Source organism: Galdieria sulphuraria, assembly GCF_000341285.1.
Source record: "Galdieria sulphuraria unplaced genomic scaffold scaf_11, whole genome shotgun sequence".
Classification (NCBI taxonomy): domain Eukaryota; phylum Rhodophyta; class Bangiophyceae; order Galdieriales; family Galdieriaceae; genus Galdieria; species Galdieria sulphuraria.
In genome coordinates, this window is record NW_005178464.1 from 13,143 (window position 1) to 36,063 (window position 22,921).

General features: G+C 37.2%; 15 protein-coding genes across 16 annotated transcripts; 7 read left to right on the forward strand and 8 right to left on the reverse strand.

Annotated features, from left to right (window-relative positions):
* The first annotated feature begins 28 nt into the window (after nucleotides 1-28).
* Nucleotides 29-1,879, forward strand: Gasu_16850 (MFS transporter, DHA1 family, tetracycline:hydrogen antiporter). The gene is made up of 8 exons (XM_005707379.1): nucleotides 29-373; nucleotides 422-512; nucleotides 572-683; nucleotides 733-782; nucleotides 836-1,226; nucleotides 1,278-1,411; nucleotides 1,471-1,504; nucleotides 1,557-1,879. Exons 1-8 carry the CDS (start codon nucleotides 32-34, stop codon nucleotides 1,852-1,854), a joined length of 1,452 nt encoding a protein of 483 aa, XP_005707436.1. The 5' UTR covers nucleotides 29-31; the 3' UTR covers nucleotides 1,855-1,879.
* Nucleotides 1,880-1,883: 4 nt separating this feature from the next.
* Nucleotides 1,884-3,428, reverse strand: Gasu_16860 (uncharacterized protein). The gene has a single exon (XM_005707380.1). The coding sequence runs from the start codon at nucleotides 3,405-3,407 to the stop codon at nucleotides 1,929-1,931; it is 1,479 nt and encodes a 492-aa protein (XP_005707437.1). The 5' UTR covers nucleotides 3,408-3,428; the 3' UTR covers nucleotides 1,884-1,928.
* Nucleotides 3,429-3,458: 30 nt separating this feature from the next.
* Gasu_16870 (presenilin family protein) lies at nucleotides 3,459-4,429 on the forward strand. The gene is made up of 2 exons (XM_005707381.1): nucleotides 3,459-4,334; nucleotides 4,376-4,429. Exons 1-2 carry the CDS (start codon nucleotides 3,512-3,514, stop codon nucleotides 4,384-4,386), a joined length of 834 nt encoding a protein of 277 aa, XP_005707438.1. The 5' UTR covers nucleotides 3,459-3,511; the 3' UTR covers nucleotides 4,387-4,429.
* Nucleotides 4,430-4,693: 264 nt separating this feature from the next.
* Gasu_16880 (cyclin-dependent serine/threonine protein kinase) lies at nucleotides 4,694-5,898 on the reverse strand. 2 transcript variants are annotated; one of them, XM_005707383.1, is made up of 4 exons: nucleotides 5,815-5,898; nucleotides 5,629-5,766; nucleotides 5,251-5,565; nucleotides 4,694-5,196 (listed from the first exon to the last, which is right to left on the reverse strand). In XM_005707383.1, exons 1-4 carry the CDS (start codon nucleotides 5,892-5,894, stop codon nucleotides 4,749-4,751), a joined length of 981 nt encoding a protein of 326 aa, XP_005707440.1. In that variant the 5' UTR covers nucleotides 5,895-5,898; the 3' UTR covers nucleotides 4,694-4,748. The 2 variants fall into 2 exon arrangements, with proteins under 2 accessions (XP_005707440.1, XP_005707439.1); XM_005707382.1 differs by having other exon boundaries at nucleotides 5,251-5,766.
* A 25-nt stretch (nucleotides 5,899-5,923) lies between these two features.
* Gasu_16890 (short-chain dehydrogenase/reductase SDR) lies at nucleotides 5,924-7,028 on the reverse strand. Its single transcript, XM_005707384.1, has 4 exons — nucleotides 6,970-7,028; nucleotides 6,849-6,912; nucleotides 6,713-6,799; nucleotides 5,924-6,661 (listed from the first exon to the last, which is right to left on the reverse strand). Exons 1-4 carry the CDS (start codon nucleotides 7,023-7,025, stop codon nucleotides 6,026-6,028), a joined length of 843 nt encoding a protein of 280 aa, XP_005707441.1. The 5' UTR covers nucleotides 7,026-7,028; the 3' UTR covers nucleotides 5,924-6,025.
* A 10-nt stretch (nucleotides 7,029-7,038) lies between these two features.
* On the forward strand, nucleotides 7,039-8,082 carry Gasu_16900 (20S proteasome subunit alpha 7). Its single transcript, XM_005707385.1, has 3 exons — nucleotides 7,039-7,204; nucleotides 7,264-7,346; nucleotides 7,406-8,082. Exons 1-3 carry the CDS (start codon nucleotides 7,052-7,054, stop codon nucleotides 8,052-8,054), a joined length of 885 nt encoding a protein of 294 aa, XP_005707442.1. The 5' UTR covers nucleotides 7,039-7,051; the 3' UTR covers nucleotides 8,055-8,082.
* Nucleotide 8,083: 1 nt separating this feature from the next.
* Gasu_16910 (transcription initiation factor TFIID subunit D4) lies at nucleotides 8,084-10,018 on the reverse strand. Its single transcript, XM_005707386.1, has 2 exons — nucleotides 9,940-10,018; nucleotides 8,084-9,872 (listed from the first exon to the last, which is right to left on the reverse strand). Exons 1-2 carry the CDS (start codon nucleotides 9,997-9,999, stop codon nucleotides 8,130-8,132), a joined length of 1,803 nt encoding a protein of 600 aa, XP_005707443.1. The 5' UTR covers nucleotides 10,000-10,018; the 3' UTR covers nucleotides 8,084-8,129.
* Nucleotides 10,019-10,023: 5 nt separating this feature from the next.
* On the reverse strand, nucleotides 10,024-10,648 carry Gasu_16920 (NADH dehydrogenase (ubiquinone) Fe-S protein 5). Its single transcript, XM_005707387.1, has 3 exons — nucleotides 10,435-10,648; nucleotides 10,308-10,388; nucleotides 10,024-10,250 (listed from the first exon to the last, which is right to left on the reverse strand). Exons 1-3 carry the CDS (start codon nucleotides 10,501-10,503, stop codon nucleotides 10,158-10,160), a joined length of 243 nt encoding a protein of 80 aa, XP_005707444.1. The 5' UTR covers nucleotides 10,504-10,648; the 3' UTR covers nucleotides 10,024-10,157.
* A 1,110-nt stretch (nucleotides 10,649-11,758) lies between these two features.
* Nucleotides 11,759-13,533, forward strand: Gasu_16930 (heat shock transcription). Its single transcript, XM_005707388.1, has one exon. The coding sequence runs from the start codon at nucleotides 11,785-11,787 to the stop codon at nucleotides 13,420-13,422; it is 1,638 nt and encodes a 545-aa protein (XP_005707445.1). The 5' UTR covers nucleotides 11,759-11,784; the 3' UTR covers nucleotides 13,423-13,533.
* A 26-nt stretch (nucleotides 13,534-13,559) lies between these two features.
* On the reverse strand, nucleotides 13,560-16,478 carry Gasu_16940 (armadillo/beta-catenin repeat family protein). Its single transcript, XM_005707389.1, has 8 exons — nucleotides 16,167-16,478; nucleotides 15,831-16,117; nucleotides 15,632-15,781; nucleotides 15,206-15,581; nucleotides 14,929-15,150; nucleotides 14,613-14,882; nucleotides 14,445-14,556; nucleotides 13,560-14,395 (listed from the first exon to the last, which is right to left on the reverse strand). Exons 1-8 carry the CDS (start codon nucleotides 16,464-16,466, stop codon nucleotides 13,968-13,970), a joined length of 2,145 nt encoding a protein of 714 aa, XP_005707446.1. The 5' UTR covers nucleotides 16,467-16,478; the 3' UTR covers nucleotides 13,560-13,967.
* A 5-nt stretch (nucleotides 16,479-16,483) lies between these two features.
* Gasu_16950 (protein tyrosine phosphatase) lies at nucleotides 16,484-17,928 on the reverse strand. Its single transcript, XM_005707390.1, has 4 exons — nucleotides 17,541-17,928; nucleotides 17,420-17,484; nucleotides 17,228-17,361; nucleotides 16,484-17,184 (listed from the first exon to the last, which is right to left on the reverse strand). Exons 1-4 carry the CDS (start codon nucleotides 17,878-17,880, stop codon nucleotides 16,509-16,511), a joined length of 1,215 nt encoding a protein of 404 aa, XP_005707447.1. The 5' UTR covers nucleotides 17,881-17,928; the 3' UTR covers nucleotides 16,484-16,508.
* A 20-nt stretch (nucleotides 17,929-17,948) lies between these two features.
* On the forward strand, nucleotides 17,949-19,149 carry Gasu_16960 (Trp repressor binding protein). The gene is made up of 4 exons (XM_005707391.1): nucleotides 17,949-18,327; nucleotides 18,381-18,653; nucleotides 18,717-18,857; nucleotides 18,918-19,149. The coding sequence occupies exons 1-4, from the start codon at nucleotides 18,105-18,107 to the stop codon at nucleotides 19,088-19,090; spliced, it is 810 nt and encodes a 269-aa protein (XP_005707448.1). The 5' UTR covers nucleotides 17,949-18,104; the 3' UTR covers nucleotides 19,091-19,149.
* A 4-nt stretch (nucleotides 19,150-19,153) lies between these two features.
* On the reverse strand, nucleotides 19,154-20,658 carry Gasu_16970 (bile acid:Na+ symporter, BASS family). Its single transcript, XM_005707392.1, has 2 exons — nucleotides 20,029-20,658; nucleotides 19,154-19,975 (listed from the first exon to the last, which is right to left on the reverse strand). Exons 1-2 carry the CDS (start codon nucleotides 20,507-20,509, stop codon nucleotides 19,182-19,184), a joined length of 1,275 nt encoding a protein of 424 aa, XP_005707449.1. The 5' UTR covers nucleotides 20,510-20,658; the 3' UTR covers nucleotides 19,154-19,181.
* A 10-nt stretch (nucleotides 20,659-20,668) lies between these two features.
* Gasu_16980 (ascorbate peroxidase) lies at nucleotides 20,669-21,919 on the forward strand. Its single transcript, XM_005707393.1, has one exon. The coding sequence runs from the start codon at nucleotides 20,679-20,681 to the stop codon at nucleotides 21,888-21,890; it is 1,212 nt and encodes a 403-aa protein (XP_005707450.1). The 5' UTR covers nucleotides 20,669-20,678; the 3' UTR covers nucleotides 21,891-21,919.
* A 9-nt stretch (nucleotides 21,920-21,928) lies between these two features.
* Nucleotides 21,929-22,919, forward strand: Gasu_16990 (mitochondrial protein translocase, MPT family). The gene is made up of 2 exons (XM_005707394.1): nucleotides 21,929-22,003; nucleotides 22,056-22,919. The coding sequence occupies exons 1-2, from the start codon at nucleotides 21,952-21,954 to the stop codon at nucleotides 22,601-22,603; spliced, it is 600 nt and encodes a 199-aa protein (XP_005707451.1). The 5' UTR covers nucleotides 21,929-21,951; the 3' UTR covers nucleotides 22,604-22,919.
* Nucleotides 22,920-22,921: the final 2 nt, after the last annotated feature.

Consider the following 22,921-nt stretch of genomic DNA (forward strand, 5'->3'; position numbering starts at 1 on the left):
TGATTCACTAAGAGAAAATATATATATATATATGGTTTGCAATGAATCAACTGATGATGCAAGTTACACTAGTCCTTATAATAACGACCCCAATATTTTAGACGACGAAACTATAGTCAATGAATCTTTGTTAGGAACCGAATCGAATACTATGAGTCATCGGTTGTTGAACAGTGGTCCACCTTTACATTTGGAAGGAGAAAGTGACTCGGCTATAAAACGGTCCTGCAATATGAAAAGTCTATATGTGCTGGTCTTCTTAAATGCTTTTTCTGTGGGACTATATGTGCCTTCTATACCAGAATTATTGTTGGATGCCTGTGATGGAGATTTATCTAAAGCAACGTTGCTACAAGGTTATATCAGTTCTTTGGTGAGTTTGCTTATATAGATAGATAGGTCCAACTTACCATGTTGATAGGGTGCTTTCTTGGAAGTATTTTCAAACTCTTTTCTAGGAAGCTTATCTGATAGGAGAGGTCGTAAACCCTTTCTCCTGCTTTCATTATTTGGTATGATTCAGCTAATCTCTTCTCTTTTTTTTGGATCCTTAATATTCTGTTTTATACAGGACAAGCTCTGAATTTACTTGTCATATGTAGTTATCCAAAGTACACTGCAACCTATTTTGTCGGCAGAGTTTTTTATAGTCTCACCGCCAGTTTCTTGACTGTGATCAACAGGTAAAGAATATTCTTGATAATCGAAGAAATTTTATCGTTCATGTCTTAGTTGTGTTGCAGATATGAGAAATTTTCAATCACATTTATCTTCAGCCTTTGGTATCGTTTTGTGTATGATAGCTTCTTTCAAATTCATGTTTATGCTTCTTTAGGTATGGTTGGAGCTTCTTTTGGTGTTGGTTTTGCTATTGCACCATCTTTGGGTGGATACTTATCCAAATCGTTCGATACACTATTTCCTCTTTATGTATCATTTCTGTTACAAGTTTTTTGTATGGTAAATTGGCTGCAAGAATGTGTAAATGGCTGTATATTTTATATGATGTATAAGGTTTATGTTTTGTTACTTTTCCAAGAAACCAAAATTCAAATATCTGTTTCGGAGAGCAATCTTCATAATATCGTTTATCATATGGTCTCTGGAATTCGACTCTTTTTAAGCTCCGATGCAATGACTCTCGTTGCTTTGGCTATCGTCTTTCTAGGAATGAATGAAGGAATTTTTACAATTATCTATATGTATTGTCGTCAACGATTTCAATGGTTCATAAGTGTTTTCATTATTTGAATGTTAGATAATGTTGTTCTCGATAGGCATACTACGGAGCTTGGATTATTTCTTTCCAGTGTTGGAGCAGTTGCTTTATTATCTCAAGGCATTGTTATTCGTTATTTGGTTGGCCATTTTGGAGAACATTTTACACTGCTACTTAGCATAGCTATAGATGGTGAGTACATTGGTTTTCGATAGTTTATCGAATTGTTGTTTCAAACTTGTTTATTTTAGCTCTTCATTTTTTGGGTTATGGCATGGCAACTAGGTAAGAGTGAAATACGATTCGGAGATTTTCCTTTTTATTTTGGTTGTGATAGAGGTTGGATGTTATTTGTAATTTTATGGCTTGGATGCATTTCCTTTTGTGTCTTTCCTACACTCAACTCCATTCTGGCAAAGAGAATGCTGAATGAAGATCATGGCTTGTTACAAGGTGGTATTCAGAGTCTTCGAACTGTCACTCGAATTGTGAGTCCTTTGTTATTCAGTGAAGTTTTTCGTATAAGTGTTCAATATACGCTTCCATTGGGTATTCCGTTTTGGATATGTTGTGTCTTCTGTCTTGCTGCTTGGTTCGCAATGTCTTCTGCATTGAAAAGAATGCAGTCAGTCTAATCTTTTAGTGGTGTGCGAAACAACAAAAACAAAATAATGTTGGAGGATTATGAAAATATTTCGAGTTGGAAAATTTACATACAACGACAACCATTTGACGCTATTGAATGACCCATATTTCTGTTCCTATCGCCACTTACTACTGTTGATGCTGCTGTATTATGAGAAGATATCCATGATCGACTTCTATTCTGCTGTTTTCTTTGAACTTTTGCTCGACGCACAATGGTTTTCAACAAAGGACGAAAGTAATTGGGATTATCGGTCAAGTTAACATATGATACATCCAGTAAATCGGTATGCTCGGGTTCATATTCTTTGAGCAACTTGCATATCGAACTTATAGTAAGACTACTTTGTTCTCGTTGCCAAAATACATCTTTAAAATGTTCCGGAGAAGTGCAGCTCTTTCCTCCTTCCAATCCGGAATTCTCCAATAAGACAAGCAATTCCTTACAAACAAACCCATATCGATCTCTCAAACGTCTCTTTAGACCCAAAATGTCATAAAATGATTGTTCACTATCATTATAACAACAGTATAATAATAAATCAGGAGAATACCAAGAATCCTTTCGCTTTGCATATCTGAACAGTTCCCAAGTCCTAACATTCCTAAAACAAATTGAATTTCCTTCAAAACGACAATTAGGTGAATATTTTCCACATTGAAAACATATATTCACAGGTGGTTTTTCATAATTAAGAATCGGACAGTGATCCTCCTTATTAGCCACTTTGTATCTCGAGCTCAACTCCAAAAGTGGTAACTTGCGCAAACTTTTGCTTATAACATGAACTGCCTCTTTACCAACTGTACGATTATTATTGTTGATGTTGTTGACAATAGTCATATTATGTACATATGCTCCATCAACAGGAAATATATCGCTCAACACTTCAATCAAGCGTTCATTCACTTGAAAAGAAGAACCACAAACCCAAACCTGAAGGGTTTTTTTAACAATGTTACGTTCATGCTCTATTCGCTGTTGAACAAGTTTTTCCATTGGATACATCAGAGAATTTTCGATTTGTTCACGTGAATGATAGTTTTCACAACATGGACAGAACCAACCACACTCTTGTCCTTCAAAAGGTCCAATAAACTGAAGGGTGGATGCGGATGGAGACAAAACTCCATCAAACAGCTTTCCAGCACCATTCTTCTCCAAATATTCAGAGACTTTATCGTTATTGACTTGACTAGTTTCATCACACGTCCACCACTCCATATTTGGCACATTCAGAGTACAGTCTTCAACCACTTTGGACTTGACAGGTAACAAATTGAAAAACAGTACTTGCTCTCTGCAACAGGGGCAGAGTAGATTATCGAGCATACATAAACAACGCTCACAAATAACACTATGTTCACAAGGTATAAATAGTACGTTGGCAACTTCTTCCATACAAGCTACACATAAAGTGAAATCCTCCACTGCCGGTATAACATTGGACTCCTTAGCTTCAAACCCCTCTCCTTCTGGAACGAAAGAGGAACCACCCAATCTTTCAACCTGTTTCACAGTATTGTTTGCTAGTGGTAGCATTCCAATCCTATCTCAAGTCTCCACCTGTAGTATAAGAACACGCAGCCCTACGTGAATCTATCTCAACAGAGCAAACTTGACAACATTACAATTTGGCTACAGCAATGAATCATCAACATGGAAAAAGTCATTTTGTGTCTTTGGCTATTTATCCAGTTATTATTAGTATTCTTTTTGCTACGATATTCTTTTGTTTGGCTCGTTGGCAGCCTATATGTGGTACCAATAACTTTTCAAATGCTGAAACAGAAGAAACTGTGGATGCTTTGAGTTCTTTCGGAGGATTGGGTACGCTTGCTAAACAGCTCAAAGACCATCCAAGAGAATTATTGTTTGCTTCCCTTATAGCAGTCATTTCATTTCTTATGTCTGTAATACTTATTACTTTTACTTTATTGTGCCTTTATCGCTATGGATGGATACAGTTCATCCGATACTGGCTCACGTTCTCTACTGCCATGGTGTTGAGTTTGACTGGTGGAACATTACTCATCAAACTTTGTCAAATCTTATGTTTTCGTCTTGATTGGCTGAGTCTTTGCTTTATGATGTGGAATTTTAGTATTGGTGGTGTCTTTGCTATCTTTTACTATGCTCCTAAGTGGTTACAACACTTTTATTTGATATTGATGGCGTCCCTTCTTTCCTGGCTATTTCGCGATTTTCCTAGTGTAGTTGTTGGAATATTGTTGGCTGGTTTAGCCATTTGGGATATTTATGCTGTACTTTCTCCTCATGGTCCTTTAAGAGATATGATTGAATTGGCGTCGGAACGTGAAAGAAGCATAGAGTTTCCATCTTTAGTTTATGACACTTGTCCTTACGATATTGATGGTATTTGTGAAGTTGAGCAAATAGGGCAACATGAAACCTCTACATTAGATTCTATATCTTGTTCTATTGCAAGTGATCATACTTTAGAACAGGGTTCAATTAGAACCAACAATATAGAACATGACTCATTACAGAATGGCAATAATTGCAATACAAGTTTTGAAAACGATGCCGAAAATGACAACAACAATAACAAATATATCAAAATTGGTCTCGGTGACTTTGTATTTTATTGCGTTCTCGTAGCAAAAAGTTCAGAGTCCAATATGCTAACATGGTTCTTTTGTTTGTGTTCGGTTATTGTTGGTTTCTGTTGGACTCTTGTGTTACTACTTGGATATCGTAAGGCTCTTCCAGCTCTACCCATTTCAATAAGTCTTGGTTTGATTGCGTATTGGATATCCATACTTGCGTTGTATCCATTTTGTAATCATTTTGTATCGAAATGGTTCTTATTGTAAATACCTACTTGCCAAAAATAAGAGGAAGAGAGAGAGAGAGAGATACTCATGTTATAAGATTTCCAAGTTGTAAAGAGACTGCTTTTGGCTCTTCATCAAAAAAAGGATGACAGTGAGCCTTCAACGCAGAATATCTCTTTTTAGGATCGAAGCATAATAGACCATCTAACAAGTCTAATCCTAACTCACTTAACTGAGGAAATCGTCCTTTAAGAAGAGAATAAGGTTGACAAGAAAATGATATTCTTAAGTTTTCTAAAAGTTCTTCCGAACCTTCCCATATTTGGTTATTAGGTGTGCCTAAGAGTTGAAAAATTTGAACAAGTTGATCCAACTCGTTTCTTCCTGGAAATAAAGGCTTTCCTAATAATAATTCTCCAAAAAGACAACCTGCTGCCCACATATCTACACTAGTTGAATACCTTATTTTCATTGTCTGTGCATTTTCCTTTCTCACACTCGAACTTGCCAAAAGTAACTCTGGTGCACGATACCTAAATAAAAGAATTGGATTAGGCAAATGATTATTGGAAAACACATAATCCCACCAGAGAGTAACCACTTTAGGAGTAAAAGGCCTCAAAGGTGAGGCATATTCTCTCGTCAACCCGAAATCAGCAATCTTGACTTGACCATCTTTGTTATATAAAATGTTTGACATTTTCAGGTCTCGATGTATGATCCAGTTATCATGAAGATATACTAATCCTTCTAAGATTTGATATAAAATGCTCTTCACTTGACATAACTGTAACTTCATAGAACGCAAATATATAGAGTCCAAGACAACTCCCATATCAATATCGCAGTGTTCAAATACTAGAAAGACACAAGAAGCATCTGAAGTTGTAACCACTTCTCTACTATACAAAAGAAATGTCGCAAGTTTACTCGAAAGTAACTGAAAATTATAAAAACAGACACACAGCTCCACTATTCTGGGATGGCGTAGTTGTTGCAAAACACGTATTTCTCTTAAAGCCGTGATAGGAAAGCCTTCCTTTTCATTTTGCAACTTTATTTGCTTAATAGCCACCGTATCTCCAGTCTCCATCTCTTTTGCTCTAAAGAAAAGTAAGACGAGTACACAAGAAACTCGGTCAACTGCTTACCTATAAACTGTCCCATAAGTACCAGCTCCAATACGTCCCAACTTTTCATAGTTGGAGACTGACCTGGAGGAAGGAAACATAAAAAGAATATATATATATATTTCTCTATTCAATAAAGACAAGGTCTAAGATAGGTTACAACTCATTCAGAAGCAAACAAAAAGCAACAAGGAATGCAATAAAAAGAATCCTTTCCTTAGTGGAATGAGACTCAAATATTTTTTCTAGTAACGAGATACAACAAAGGAACAAATACATTTTCAGGAAGATATCGTACAAACCTCATGACAATATGTTCCATTACCCAAGGAAAGCTATAAGTATACTTCTTTTGAGCAATTGCGTTGGCAATCTTTTTGGCAGCAGTTTCTGCAGAAAGAAGAAACAACTTGGGATGTTTCATTCCTTGAATAGCAGGAGTATCAATAAAGCCTGGATGAATAGTCGTGATATAAACATTTGAACAGTACAACTCGATACGTAACGATTCAAACAGATTAGACAATGCAGCTTTGGTAGCTCCATATATCGAACCCATTGGAAGACCTCGATATCCTGCAAGAGAAGATATTCCAACAATATGGCCACGATTATCTTTCATCATATTCATTAAAACTAAATGTATGAATAATATAGTGCCTCTAAGATTCGTTTCTATAACCTTGTCAATCTGCTCCAAAGATAAACTTGCAAAACATTTTCCATCATTATTGACTGCTGCATTCGCAATCAGAATATCGATATTTCCAAAGCCTTGAAAGCTCTTTTCGAGTGCCTTGGTAAAGGAAGAAGAATCGCAAAGATCCAAATGGATTACATGTGCACTTCCACCTTTCTTCTGAATACTCTAAAGACAGAAACTCAGTATACAATCAAAAGTGACATAAAGTAACCGCACTTTGCATATATCCTCCAATTTATTCAAAGAACGAGCAGCCAAAGAAACTCGTGCACCTTTAGTTGTAGCTAAGTGTATAGCCAAAGACTAAATAATCTTGCGTGAGAAACAAGTCTGAGCATAAATATTCACTCACTTTCCCAATTCCAGAAGAAGCTCCAGTAATAAAGACGTGTTTGTTACGAAAATAATCTTTTGATCTTAAGATTGGCCGAGATAAATATAATCTTCTCAATGGTAGGTCAACATCATAATACCTTGCTTCTCTGAACCATAAATATAAAGCAAATAAACTGCAGAACAAGATCAACATTGCAACAACTTTTAAACTGAACATGTATGTTTTATAGCTTATCGACTCTTCTGATTCCCAAAATACTCGAAAGTCACACAGAAATCAAACTATACATTCTTCATTCCCACTTCTTATTCTACACACACACACACACACATATATATATATATATATATATGGCTAGCATTGGAACCGGGGTAAGTCATCTGCTACTAAAAGTAACAAGTTAATACTTATTTCAGTTATGATACTCAAGTATGACTTGTCTGCGACCACTTTTTCACCTGATGGTCGAGTTTTCCAAGTGGAATATGCTCAAAAGGCTGCTGACAGTAGCGGGTATGAAAACCCAGCCCACCGCTTTTCTTGACGAGTATACTCAAGTTGTTTGTGGTTAGATTGACTTTAGGAATGTGCTGTAAAGATGGTGTTGTATTAGCTGTTGAAAAGGTTCTCCTTTCAAAGATGTTATTGAAGGAATCAGGAAGAAGAGTACACTTGATTGACCAACACGCTATTCTTGCTGTAGCCGGAATGGGTCCTGATGGTAGACAACTGGCTACAAGAGCAAGACAGGAGTGTGAACAATATCGTAATATTTTTCGAATGCCTATGCCTGCACACTTATTAGCTGAAAGAATAGCTGGTTATGTTCACGTTCATTCGCTATACTGGCACGTGAGACCTTTTGGTTGTACCATATTGATTGGAACTTGGGATGGAAAACAAGGTCCAGCACTATATATGATCGACCCTTCCGGTACTTTTTATAGATATTACGGTTGTGCTGCTGGAAAAGGCAAACAAGGAGCCAAAACTGGTTTGGAAAAACTCGATTTTCATCAACTTTCCTGCGAAGATGCTCTGTTTGAGTTGGCAAAGTTAATAAATGCAGCACACGATGAATCTAAAGATAAACCATATGAAATGGAAATGATATGGATAAAACGTGACCTTGGCAAAGCTTCTCTAGTTCCACCAAACCTGATTGAGACAGTTCGTCAAAGAGCTGAACAACTTGCTCGCGAAGAAGAAATGGCCGATTGATAAAAGTAGTAAATATTTCGTTGTTATTCATTTTGATGATAAAGAATTCCATCATAACAACTATTTTGACATAACCTACAAGGCAACTCCGGCAACAAGTAATAAATTCTTCCTAGAAAAACGAGCACAATAAACTGCAGAATCTTTCGTTTGGAAACTTTTCACTAATATCTGATCTCTCGACAAAGTACTTTGTAATGAACTGTCAAGTGATTGTGCATTCCAAAGATGAATAAAACAATCTGATGATCCACTTACAAAGAACATATCGTCTTTGGAGACATCTAAGCACCATACAGGGCCTTTATGTCCCTCAACACGACTCATTCGTCGACCTTGAACAATATCCCAAAACTCTATTTGACCATTTTCTAAACCAATGACTAATTTTTTGCCATCATTTGAAAAAACCAGTGAACAAACGGAAGCCGAATGAGGACCCAATAAGCGAACACTATTACCATTTCTCAAATCCCATAGTCGACAAGTACGATCACTTGAGCCTGAAGCTACATAACAACAATTTGGATGCCAACGCATGACTTCCACATCAGAATAATGGCCACCAAAAAGTCTCAATGGAAATATACGATCCGTCGTCCATAACCTTCCAAGTCGATCATGTCCACCAGATACAAAGTAATGTGAAAGAGGTGAGAACTCAACACTCCAAACTGGAAATAAATGGCCTCTGTAAACAACCAAATCTCTTTCCAACTTTGTACTCCAAAGACGTACAGTCCCATCTTCTGATGAACTAAGAAAGAAACGTCCACAAGGACTGAGAGATACCGAATAAATACTTCCACAATGTCCTATCAAAGGTTTCCCTCCAACAAGGCGATATTGTCCACATTCTTTGCCATCCCAAAAACGAATAAAAGAATCATCAAAACCAGCAACAATCACAGAGCCATCTACAGAAATATCGACACAATTCATTTCATCGTATGTATTGGAAAAAGTATACATTAAAGATGATGGAAGTGCTTCAACTCCTCCTAATGATACCCGACGCAATTTGTCATCTTCCGTTTCAAGCATTGCTGAACCTAAAGGATATTTGGGTAAGGAAATAGAGGGATGCTCTTCATTCGAGTCAAGTGCATTGCCTTCCAAAGTTGTGTGACTCTCAAGCTGCGAATCTTGTTCTTGAACCACATAGTCTGATTCTTTCAAGGGTTTCCAATGAATTTCATTCTTCTGCAATTCTTCAAACTCCTTTTGAGGAAAGAAACCAATAGAACTCTTTAAGTCTTCTGAGACTATTACCTGAGAGTCCTTTTCCAACCTCACATGAAAATGTTCCATGATACAACGAAATATACAAGTTAAGCGGTGCTCCACTAAAAAGTCACATAAAAGCTCGAAAGCATATTGAGAAACAAAAATTTCTCGTCGATGCTTCAAATAGAGTTGAGCAACAGGGTTTTCACTGAGCTGTTCTTTCCTTCGAACGCCTTTCAAAGAAAATAGCTCATCACGAATACTTTGTTCGAAAAACTTTGGAGCCCACTCATCCAACAGTTTTAGTGATTCCTCATAACGTTCTCTTCGTATCAAGTCCAAATATAAGTATACAAGGAGAGGATATGTCAACTGTCCAAGTTCAACACGTATGACTTCCAGACAACCATCAATCCAACGATAGATTTTACCATAGTCCTCTAATAGACCTTTCTCTTCCTCTCTAACATACAAAAAGAATTCCAAAAAGTTTCGCACCTGATCGTCCATATCTAGAGACGGGTTGTGAAAGTCCTCTGAAACCTCTGATACCAAAGCATTTCTTAACGCTTCTGCAGCACCTTTGTAACCCTATTAGAAAACTACTTTAGCGAAAACTAAAGAAATGAATAGCATAATACTAATAATAATACTGTACTTTTCGTTGTAAATATTCAAGAACAAAACGAAACAAGAAAGTATCCTGATCGTTTGGCATATGAAAAACTCCACAATTCTTCACCGCCAGAAATATTATTCCCAAGAAACAAATGAGATTATTCGTAAAAACTTTGTTCTTTTGAAATACTCGAGTTTTATTGAAAGAAGCTTATTTACTACTTGGACCAAATAAAGTTTTAAAAAAAGTTTCTCCTACTACTCGTTCTCGTCCTCATCACCTGAAGGTATTGGAAGACCAAGTTGTTTTCTTCTCCTGATTTCTTTGTCTATTAAATATTTTCGTGCCAACTAAGCAAAAGATCAACTTCAGAAGGAGAACGAGCCCTACAAAGTTCACAAAAGTACCTGTTTTTTATGCCAAAGACATTCCTTGTAGTCGTCCCTGTAATCGTCGCACTGTTCGGGGCTGTCTGCTTTCAACATGCACTAAAGTCTTCTAAGTTGAATTTAAAGTTACTTGCAAACAAAATACCTCACAAAGGTCAATGAAGAAAGGAAAACAGCGTCCAACTTCTCCTTTTAGACCATAACCCGATGCCATGACAAGGCTGCCTTTTCAACCACTTCGCATCAAAGGAAAGGAATCAATGAATGTTTGCTTTCATATTACGCAATTTGGTTAAGAGGACGCTACAAAGAATCACGTATAGAACCAAGGAAACCCAAATAGCTATCAACGCAGTACGAGCTGTTTCACAAGCTCTAGAACTATATCCAAAAACTAAAGGACTGCAATAGTCAAGTCCGGCTTCTCCTAGCAGAACAGCAATACTAACTGCTCCATCGAAGACAAAAAGAAAAACCACAAGAACTAGTTCAAATAAGAAAGTTCGTCTAGATTCTGCTATGGTTTCAAGAAAACTAGTTCGTAGAACTTGCAAACATAAACACTTCAAAAGTAAAGCAAGAGTGGTCAAGGAAGCTAATGCACTGTAAGTTGCTATAAAAATGCAGTAAAGGGGGTTCTTAAAGCCCAAGCAAAATCTTGAAGTACTTGATAGATTTCCGAAAGAAACAGTTACAAGAGCTACAAGTGAAGATGCCTAAGAAGATTAGAATTTATATATATTCAGATAGAAAGATATATCACTTACAAATAACATGAGATAGAGCTCGGAAAGCAGAGGAAACATATTGACAGACATTTGTTTTTTATGTTTGTACACGACTTCATACAATATGTGTGTGTGTGTGTTTGTTTTATAGTAAAATTTGGCGCCAATGGAAGAGAAAAATGAAAGTCGCAGGAAGGCACCAGAAAGGATCACCCGAAATTCTCAATTTTTTTATTGGCATTATATTAGCTACTGAGATGGACCAAGTTGAAGTGGTCAATAGTTAGACAGAAAAGCAATAACAAGAAGTATTAAAGTTTAATAAAAGCACAAAGAAATAGTATTCTCGCCATATTAACTATTCCATTCAGTATCTACTCTGTAAGTGTAATAAGAAACCCTTCTTTCCTAATTCTTCTCCACGTACCATTCGCCCATTCATCCGAATTGGTGGAGAGAGCGATTGGCCAATCATCACCCATGTCAATGGGAACGGGATCCTTCAATTGTTCAATTCCATTTGCAACCATTCATTTTCCAATGAATGGTCCTCATAAAATCTGTCTATACTCGCTGAAGATATTTGTAGAAGCCACGCTTCTTACATTTTGAAATTACCTTCTGCAGTGTTTTTCGTTAGACCGAGGAAATGCAACGAGCAATGGTTCATCTCTAGAAAAGAGTTGAGCTTCTACACTTTATAAGAAAACACCAGCAATACCAAGTGACATAGACATTCAAATTTGCCAAAAGTTTTTTTGTTATATATGAAAGATAGCCCTAGTTATCAGGAAACTGGAAAGTTCTCCTCCGAATTGTCAAGAACTCATATTGAAGATAAGCCTCAGAGTTTATTGTCAACCAAGGAGTCCATTGAATGTGAAAACAAAGGCAGTAAACGTGATTTGGAGTATGTTTTGGAGTCTTTAGAAGGATTGAAGAAACGTTATAGGGATAGTGCTTCAGAACCGTTGTCTCGCCAGACAATACTCAGTGACAAGGATACGTATCCAAGCTCAAAGGCGAGAACTTGGTTTGCTATGACAGGCTCCTCTCCAAATAACGCCGTGGCTCCCTTTCGTGAGACTTGTAACAATCTTGGAACTCAAAATTCAGCAACTATACTTGCGAATAATGCATCAAGAACTGCTCCCTTTGATATGACACTAACCAGCGAACCTGCAAAGATAGAAAAGGTTTTAAACCACTCCGAAAGTCCTCTACAAGAAGTCCCGTATCCACCGTTTTATTTTCCTGCAATGTTGAAGAATGCCGAACAAGCCGATACGGAAATTCATCTAAAACTAGCAAGTTCATCTCCTGTAGAGACAGCTATACAGTCAAACTCGCTTCCTCATTGGTCATGGACTGATTTTCGATATACCGGTAATGCTATTCCTAATATGAATAGCAACCATTTCAACAGAACTCAAGATGGTTATAGAAGTAATTTACCGATACAACATTCTGCACATATTCTCGGTTCAAATTTTCAAAATTCCATGCAGACATATGCCTATCCTGTAATTCTACAGTATCCATTTCCTTACGTCTTTCCGCATAACTCTGAATTCGCCAACCTGTCAAAAGAAAATGTGAAACACATACCTTTTAGGACTGAAAGCGACACTCAAAACTATCATCAAATGGACCCCGAAATTTCGAAGACAGCTGCCCTCTCATATTCGGTGGAAGACAAAAATGCCGACTTATGGAAACAAGGAACGCATTCGGAAAGCAGACCGATTATTTCTATGGTTTCCAGTGATTCCTTGAAAACTGCTGGTAATCAGCAGGTGAAGTTAGAAGTGAATGAGGAAAGATTTGCTGCTATATCTTCTCCTTTCTTAAGAAAACTCTTATCCATCGTTGAAGAGAAAGATATTGAACATTTGTGTTGTTGGACAAAGAGTGGACGGTCGTTCGTAGTTTGGCATCCAATAAGGTTTGAGAACGAAGTGTTGCCCAGATATTACAAACACAGTAACTTTTCGAGTTTTGTTCGTCAACTCAATCAGTATGGTTTTCACAAGCTACATCCGGAAGCTTGGGAATTCGGCCATCCCTTATTTGTGAGAAATCGCATTGATCTCATAGTACGTATATGTAGAAGGCCGAGCCGTCGTTTAAAGAAGCAAACGGATGCTCATCAAGTTGATTCCCTTGTGGAAGAAGTCACCAATCACAATCTTAGTCAATGTGAGGAGAATGGAAAGGCTTTAAGTAACGCCATTTCCTCAGCAATGTCAATCAATGACAACGAAGAAACTATTTTGGAGGCGATGGAGTCTTTAGACAACGTACAGTGGTCACAGGAAGAAGAAGAAGAAGAAGAAGAAGAAGATGATGATGATGATAATAATAATAATAATAATAATAATAATAATAAGAGAAGAATCGAATAGTTTGGAAAACAAAAATTTGAGCGATGAGACCTGTCAATTATCCTCTATGAATAAGAGTCCAGTGAACACAGCCAAAGAGAAGCCAGCGGAAATAAAGCAATCGCAAGATGATGAAGTAGATGTACAATGTGTCTTTGGACTGCTTGAAAACATTTATGGAAGATTGAATATGATTCAACATGAAGTGAGTCAGATGCGAAGCAAGATAGACTCTTTTCAAGACATTTTGCAAACATTGTGTCTGCATTCCAAGACAGAAAGTCGAGAGGATGAACCCGATTCTCGATAACGTTGTACAATACTGTTAGATAATTTTTTTGACTTACGTTTCCATTGTTTTACTGTAACACTATTGTATAAAAGAAACTTGAAACCATAACTGTGCCAATGAAAACAAATCACAAATAGCAATAGAAGAAATCAAAGCCTCTAATAAGATCAATACTCTTTTTTTTTGGTAGCAACTAATCAATATGGAAACCTATCGACAATGGCATTTGACATTCCTTACAACAAAACAAGAGTTCCATAAAATACTTATCACCTCATAGCAAAATACCCCGTGACATTTGTTCATAATCATTTTCATCTGCAGACTCCGACATTGTCCGATCTCGAAGTAACTGAAGGGCCGTCTCCGCTCGACCACGAACTTCAACATTTGAATCTACCAGCAACTTTTCCAACATTTCTTCATAACCCATCTCCATAAAAGATGCGATTCGTGCCCTCCGACAATCCGCAAGATTTGCGACATCATTTATGTCATTCGTCTCCTTCCAAATGAGGTTGATAATACACCAAATAGCGGCAATTCGAATCAGATAATTCGGGTTGGTCAGAAAATCTAGCAACAATATGGGAACTTTCGAGTTACAAATTGCTTGTTTGTGTCTTTCGCTTCCCACTACAAAATTACAAACGACATATAACGCTTGTAATACAACTTCCATGCAGGGAGATTGTAGAGAATCTAAAAATAATGTGAGTGGCAACTTAAAGCCCAAACAGTTTGGACTTGCCTTGAATACAAAGAACAAGACGATAACAATGTTCATCAATAAAATCCAAAATTGTTTCCTTTTCACATTCTATTGAAAAAGTACAAGTCAGATTGCGCAGTAAGTTCATTCCCTACAGAAATTTCTTTTTTATAATTCTTTCGTTGTCATAACCTATCCAATAAATACCTGTTCCTGGAAGGAATAATCTTCTCCTTTCTCAATTAAACAAAAGATATAGTCCATTCCGATCTCCTCAATAATTCTCTTTTTCATTTTGGAACCAGAAAGAAATAGAAGATTCTTAAGAGCCCATACAGCATAGTATTTCAAGGATTTATCATTCGAATAGCAAAGATTCAAGAGAGTTGTCAAGCCATTGCTTTCAAGAAATGAGTTCTTCAAAGGACTAAAATAGAGAACCAAATTACATATGGTAGAAAGTGCTTGTATTTGAACCTAAAAAAGTTTACAGGCAAATGAATCATGACGATAACTTTCTCACCTGCTTATTTTCATCACTTAGACTCCTTAGCAGAGGTTCCATCAAAACTGCTTCCGCTAAAGAAGCACGTAAATTTCTAACTGAACGAGAGAGTGATCGTAAAGCAGACAAGCCTGCAATTCTCAAATCAGGATAAGAAGTATCCAAACTATTGACCACCAATGAAAACAATCTGGATTCGATTACTAAATGACGACATTCCTCCACAAGAGAACATACAGCCTAGTCATGGATAAGTAAAGTTCATCAGAAGAAATGCTTTAATCCATATAGATACCGCTACTGCTTGTAAAAGAATGCATGCCGCTTCTATATCGGATATACTTATGCAACGTCCCAGGTCTATCAAACAATGAACCAAGTTGCAGTCAAACGCCTGTTTTTGATAGATTTCTCCGATAGCAACAACTTGAGTCAACATCTTGCAACCTTCTAACCGTATGTTTTTATCTGTGTTGGATAACATTCTGTTCAATAAAGGCATAATGATAACTGCAGTGTCTTTGGAAGCTTGGTCTTCTGATAAAAGACTAAAGTTCATTAAATTTGTATATACTCTGCACGCAAGAGTTTTCATAGCCATGTCTACGCCTCTCATGATCTCCACAAGAAGCTCAACAAGGTTATGTTCGATAAACTGTTTTCCAATTTCTCTACAACTCCAGTTCAACGTATATTGAACAATTATAAAATACATATTTACCTATTTCTCATAGTAAGAGATTTCAAAATAGTTAAATAGGGCGTCAATGTTCTAGGGTCACTCAAGTTGTATGACTTGATCTTCTCGAAACAGAAGTTTGATATTCGAGACCAGTCCATAACTTGATCAAAATCAGCCTTTTCGAGGCAGCTTTTGGCAAATAAATAGTTCAAGGTTGTAGTAATGAAAGGGTACCTACCTTGTCAGAATAACAGAGGTGCATTCTCGTACACTTGTGGGTGCCTGTGGATAACAAAGTAAACTACAAACGCTCTCTAACAGTTGAACATTCTCCAAGAAAATCTTTACAGGGCTTTCTGCAGATTTCAATGCTGAAAGTATACACTGTGAGGCTTGTTTCACTAGTCGCTCGTCATTAGAGGATAATAACGAAAGTAAGGTACTCAGGCCTGAAGCTGAAACAACTTGCTCTGCTCCGGTCACGTTATTGTTGGCTAAGATTCCTATAGTGCCACAAATTTGCCACTAAAAGGGTTCGGACAAGAAGAAAAAAACACAACAAGACTTTCCTTACAGTTAACTCTGAGTCATTTCGGTCAATAAGTTTTAGTAACGAGGGAATAATACCCTGTTGTATGTACTCCCTCTTCTTCGCGGGGTGACCAACACAAAGGTTTTTTATTCTCTTTACAGTTTCCTTCAGAGTATCAGTTGTATCCTTTTCCAAACAAAAGTTTCCTTCGACAAATGTCTTATCCATTGTCCTATTGCGAAAACATTTTGTCTTGGATAATATCGCTCTTTCAATTAATATGATCTCTTCAGTCTCAAACCAATCTAGTCTTCTAGTATTCACTACGTTAAGGCTTTTCATAATTACATACAAAACAGTAGGGTCTTCCACAATAAATGCATTTCATTCCGTACAAGTTTCTACAACTCTTCGACTTCGTGAGCTCCTAGACTTTCTTTTAACTTCTTGGTTATCTTTCGAATTGGATTGGTCAATAGACATATTTTGCTTCTTTGGTTCTTGTATTCGCAAATTTTGAAGTCTTTGAGAAATAGTTATTGTTCGGTCATTGTCTGAGAGCATAAAAGGAATGCTCTTGACCAATAGTCTTTCTGGTTCATAACCAATTGTGCTCCAATCAGGTTCTTTTTCATGATAGACTATAGAATTCTGCCTTTGATACTGTTGATACAATTGATAAGCTTCTGTTGATAATGCTTGTTGAGAATAAGTAAGTTTGGTAAAGGAAAACTTTCCCAACAACTTTTGAATTTGTTCCTTTTTAAGTATTTCACAGCAATATCGAAGACAAGTAACCTTCAAGCCATGTTCCATTTTCATATCCGAAACTTTACCAAGATAAAAGCAGAACATCGCTTTACTAAGAAGCAAATGAAATTCTGCAAATTTCAATATTGTTGAAGCTACTGGTTCGCACCCTTGAACACAAGTGACTTTGGCTATGGCTTGGGTGAACAACTGTACAGCAGCATTGCACAATTTCAATAGAGTCATTTCTGAAGAGCATCTCAACTGAGCTTTATGAATGACCTTCTCTTGAGCAAGTCCTAAAGCAAGTCTACAAAATATAGACAAGTTGGAAAAAGTCTGCTTTCACAAACCTATTCATGAATGCAGCTGCATTGGGATGAATATCTGGTGGAGTTGGAATAGAAGCTTGAATGATACATTCAGGTAAAATATTGTCTTGCAAATATTCAAAAATTCCGGCTGCTTCACAAAGATACCTAGAAACCTAACAACACAAAAAGCATGATCAAAAGAGCTAAGGTTGTTAGAAAACCAAAGTTTACTTGGTTGATTTCTTGTTCTTCTTCAGAAGCAAAATTTTGTTCAGCTACGGACAATTTCAAAATAGCTATATGGAAAAAAGTTAATATGCGCAATACTTGATAGTTTCTATAGTGAATTTACCATACGCTGTTAATGCCATAGCCACTTCAAAGGCAAAAAAAGAACCAGAATAGAATTTGCCGTTAGCACATAGAGAACTTTGCCATTGATATTGTAAATTCGTGTCAGAGATGGTTTGAGACTTTTCTACGACCCTTCCCAAATCTGGAAGCAGCGACAAATATTTTTCAAAGGCGTCTTTTAAGAACTCTGGTTCCCTATGATTGCTTAAGGATCTGGAAAGTCTTTCCCTATTCTCTAAAGCTTCAGACAATGTAACATATTCCTTTTTATATTTGTCTAATATTATAAAATTGCTGTTTTTTATACAGGGAATCACAAAAGTTGTCGAATGTAACATGAAAACTTGACCAATGCTTTAGAAATGAAGACACTGTTCCAGTGACGTGGCAATTGTACCATTTCCTTATTTGAAATAGTAGTTGTGTGTGATCCATTGGTGTGAACAGCAAATGATGAAATGGAAAGATATTCGGATACAAGAATATTCAAACTAATGAGACACTGGGTTTGAATCTCTCATTGCCAAGTGGACCCGCCTTGAAAGTAAGATAATACGGACACATGTCTTCCTTGTTATCTTGTTTTGGTTGTTGTGGAGATTCAGAAGAAATAAATACTCCTAGTGCAAACAGAAACGCTGAAAGAGAAGCAGCTGGAACAAAAAATGAGCAACAGCAAAAGAAAGTTGCCTCCGCTACTGTTGAAAAAGAAGCCACCTTAGAGAAACAAAAGAAAGAAGCTGCTCCAGACCAATCTCGCAGGTTTAAAGTTCTTATCATCTATTGTAAGAATCAATCATTTTTTTTCGAAGGAGTCAAGTAATAGTCTTCTTTTTAGATACTACCTATGGACACATCAAGAAGTTGGCAGATCTTGTGAAGGAAGGCCTGGAGAAGAGTGGCAATTGTGATATAGAACTTTTCCAAGTTCCAGAGACTTTGCCTGAAGAAGTGCTGAAACTATTAGGAGCTCCACCGAAACCTGAGGATCCTATTTTAACCTTTGAACAACACAACAAGCTAGCAGAAGCAGATGGTATTATCTTTGGGTTTCCTACAAGGTTTGGGGCAATTTGCGCTCAAATGAAAGCATTTTTCGACTCTTTAGGACGTGAGTAGAGTTTTGAAATAGCGATAGTTTACACCCACCAAATGTACTAATATTTGGTGTTAGATTTATGGCAAAAAGGTTCATTGAACGGCAAGTTGGCTTCGTTTTTCTTTTCAACAGGCACTCAGGGTGGAGGACAAGAAACTACTGCGTGGACAGCTATAAGTCAATTGGCACATCTGGGTTTGTTATATGTTCCCTCTGGTGAGTCAAGAATTGTGAAGTTTTGACAATTGCATTTATATCTTGAAAAATTCTTATCAGGATATACTTTTGGCTCAGAAATGTTCTCTTTTGAAGAACCACATGGAGGTTCACCCTATGGACCTGGTACCTTTGCAGGAGCTGATGGCAGTAGACAGCCTTCTCCTTATGAGATGCAATACGCAGAACATTTAGGAAAATATTTTGCAACGGTGATTCGACGTTTTCATTGAAACAGAGAAAAAAGGATAGTGGAGATATTTGGATGCTTTATAAGTAAAAGTTTATAACTTCTTTGTCTTCCTTATCCTCATGAAATATCAGTCATTTCATTTCATCCATTTGTCTCTTTTGACGAAGACGTTGTGCCAAATCACTTCGGAACCCTTTCAAATTTTGCACAGGCTTATATCTCCAAAACACAGCCAAACCAGAACCAACAAGTGACATCCAAACAACAGATATTGCACAAGGCACTCGTACTCCGTATGCTGCAAAATGCAAACAAGCCAAGACAAAGCCAAAGGCACTACTCTTCATTGCAGTCTCAATTGCTACTGTACGACATACAACTTCATTATAACCCAAAAAATGAGGCAGAAAATACCCACAAACTCCACCAATCAAGTGTAATAAGAAAATAGGAATTTGTAAAGATATTCCAGCATTTAGAATCAACTGGTTACATTGAGCCACAGCAGAACCAACAACCAAACATGTTGCCATAACTCCAATAACGGGAGAAACGGGAAGAATAATATCGACAAACGACTTGAAATACCTATTCAATGCCATACCTAATGCAATAGGGATCAATACCACTTGAATGGTTGACCATGCTATTCCAAGTGCATTGACTTGAACAACGGTTCCTAACACAAATTGGGAAAGCAATGGAGTCATAATAATAGCTCCTAAAGTGGTTGCCGTTGTCATTATTACCGAAAGAGCTACATTTCCTTTTGCTATATAAGTACATAGATTCGAAGCTTGTCCACCATTGACTGAGCCTACCAAAACAAGACCAGCAAGAATATCGGATGGTAACTTGAACAATCGCCCCAAAAGATAAGCTAATAAAGGAACTAGAAAATAGCAACTACAAAACTGCAGTATTACTATTCTTTGATATTTACATACTATAGAAATAAAGATGATAGAAATAACTCACCAATACCAGGTCTCTTCCAAATTCGTTTGAAATCTCGAGGTGATAAGGTTATTCCCATACTGAGCATAAGAACACTCAAAGTGAAAGTGAAATAAGGGGTAGATAGCCAAGTAAACGTCTTTGGTCTCTTTAGAGCTACCATAGCAACTAATAAAGTCCAGAGTGGAAAGAGGTTGGTCAATAAAGTAGTTGTACTTGTGTAAGTTTTCCAAAGTTTCCCAGTCAAACTTAAAGATTGAGTAGAACTAACGTTTCCTGAAGACGTTGAATAGGATTCAGACTTGGAAGCTTCACAAAAATAATCAAGATTGCTATTCCTTCCTTTCTTTGGTTTCAACGGAAGAAGGCAGGATCTTCTCAAGAGACTTTGTCTGTAACGAAGAGCATATTGGTTGTTGTGGTTATGACAATAGACAAAAGAAATAAAACTAGGCGTTTTGAGTTGTTTTCTTTGCTTCCAACAGGTGTCGATACTTGGCATTCTAGGTTTCAAAGTGGATTACTTTTTCTGATGAAAGCAAAATTCCTTCTCTTCTCATACGAGACACTTTGAAGCGTTGGATTCTTTTGAAATGTATAAACGTGACCTTCTCATTCCTTGCTAATAGCCATCATTTACCGAGTCATTGTGATGATAGTTGATATAAAAAATGTTTTCAAATAGACTTGATATCTTATTTATTCGTAAGTATCTTATAGCGGTTAATCGCTTGAACGTGATGGCATGTTTCGTTGGTGCTTGGCGTGTCTGGAAAGACCACTTTGTTAACAAGTGTTACTCTTGTAATAAGAAGCGTCTGGAAACGGCAGCTTCTCCCTATTTTAGGAGAATATGGATGAACCACAATAAGGTATCGAGGAGAACTTTTCTATCCAAGGCATTGGTTTATACTTCAGTGGGAGGGTTACTAACTACCTCTTTGACAAAGTTTCCTTTATATTGTGATGCCGAAGTATTCTTTGATATAGATCGTTATGGAGACAAGGAGTTGACAATTAGTACAATCAATCGGTTGAAACAAACTTTGAGAAATACTTTGAGTAAAAACCTCGACTTACTACCACAATATATACAGTTAGCTTTGCACGACGCCTTGAGTTATTCAAAACAGACCAAAAAAGGAGGTCTAAATGGAAGTTTGCGATTTGAGATGCAACGTCCAGGCAACGCCTTTTTGTCCTCTTGTTATCAAAGTATAGAAGAGGCTCACCAGAGTTATTCCGATGTTGGTTATGGCGACTATATTGCATTTGCTGGATCTGTTGCTTTGGATATTGTTGGAGCTCCAAGAGTAAAACTCCAAGTTGGTAGAGAAGATGTTTCTGGTCCGGATGATGAAAGCCAACTTTCCAGATCCACACAAGATGTTTCATATACTTATGCGTTGGAAAAAGACTTCCAACAGGCTGGCTTAGAAGCAACAAGAAATTGCGTTTTGTTCTTAGGAGCTTTGGGTTTTTTATCCGAAGTTTGTGAACAATTCTCCAATTCTAAACAAAAAGGAGAGGAGGAAAGTTCTGATACTTGGGATATCTTTGATCAGCCAGAATTCACATATGGTGACATTACACAGAAAGGAAAGAGAACTGTTGCTGTGGGAACACAGGTACGGAAGCTGAAACTTCCTGGGATCAAGTTTAGCAATCAGTTTCTGAAGAAGCTTGTCAACCAAAAGAATAACAAGCAAACCAATTCGCAGTCTTTCACGCAAGACAAATATTTGGTTTTGTTGGAAGAGCCTCGCTTCCTAAAATATGTTGAATATTATGCTAAGAATAATCAAAAATTCAGAGGAGACTTTGTAGATGCATATCACGATATTAGTCTTCTTGGTTCCAGATATGAGACTCTGAAGCAATAAACAAAGAGTACGTTTTGATTTGAGGAGTCGACGGGCGTCCGACATTTGTTATTAAAATAAGATGGGCACAGTGGAGCACAACAGAGAACCTTGTCCGCATAGAATATTGGATGGTAAGTCATATAAAGTATTGAAGCCAACAGCTATTTTTATGTTTTATTAAAGATATTGGTGGTGCATATGCGATGGGCTCTATTGGTGGAGCTTTGTGGCATTTCTTTAAAGGTGCTAGAAACTCACCTAAAGGGGCTCGTTTGAGAGGTGCAGTAGATGCAGTAAAGTTGAGGTCTCCTGTCTTAGGAGGCAACTTTGCTGTTTGGGGTGGTCTCTTCTCCACGTTTGATTGTGCACTGGCTGGTATTCGACATAAGGAAGACCCTTGGAATGCTATTATGTCAGGTGCTATTACTGGAGGAGTTCTTGCAGCTAGAAGTGGAGTTGGTGGAGCTACTCGTTCAGCAGCTATTGGTGGTATTCTTTTAGCACTTATCGAAGGAATGGGTATTCTTTTGACAAGAATGACAGCAGATTTAGGTCCGTCACCGGAAGAAATTGAGAAAATGCAAGCGGAAATGCAGAGACAACAACAACAAGTGGCAAAAACAATTGGATTAGAGGACAGAGCTTCCAGAAACAACAACATTGCGAAGGATTCAGGATTAGCTAGTGTTGCAAGTTGGACAGGAGAGGCAACACCTGCAACTCAAAACTGAAGTGTTGAAGCTCAAGTGTTGAACGACTATGAGAAAATGATTCAGAGGCAAAAAGTTCCTTGATGAACTAATTGAACGTTGTTTATTGTGTATTTGACAAAGACTTTCATCTGTTGACCCTAAGACAAGGTTCTGTGCAGGTTGTTCAACCAAGGCACTTGAAAAGGTTGTTGTAGCAAAGAATCATAAAATGATGAACAAGTTAAATAACAAAATTTAGATCATTTGTTGTAAGTGACACTTCGCAGTTTCAACCAAGTTGTTGGCTTGTATACCATTTCAATATTTCTGGTTACACTTATCAGTTACTATCTGTTG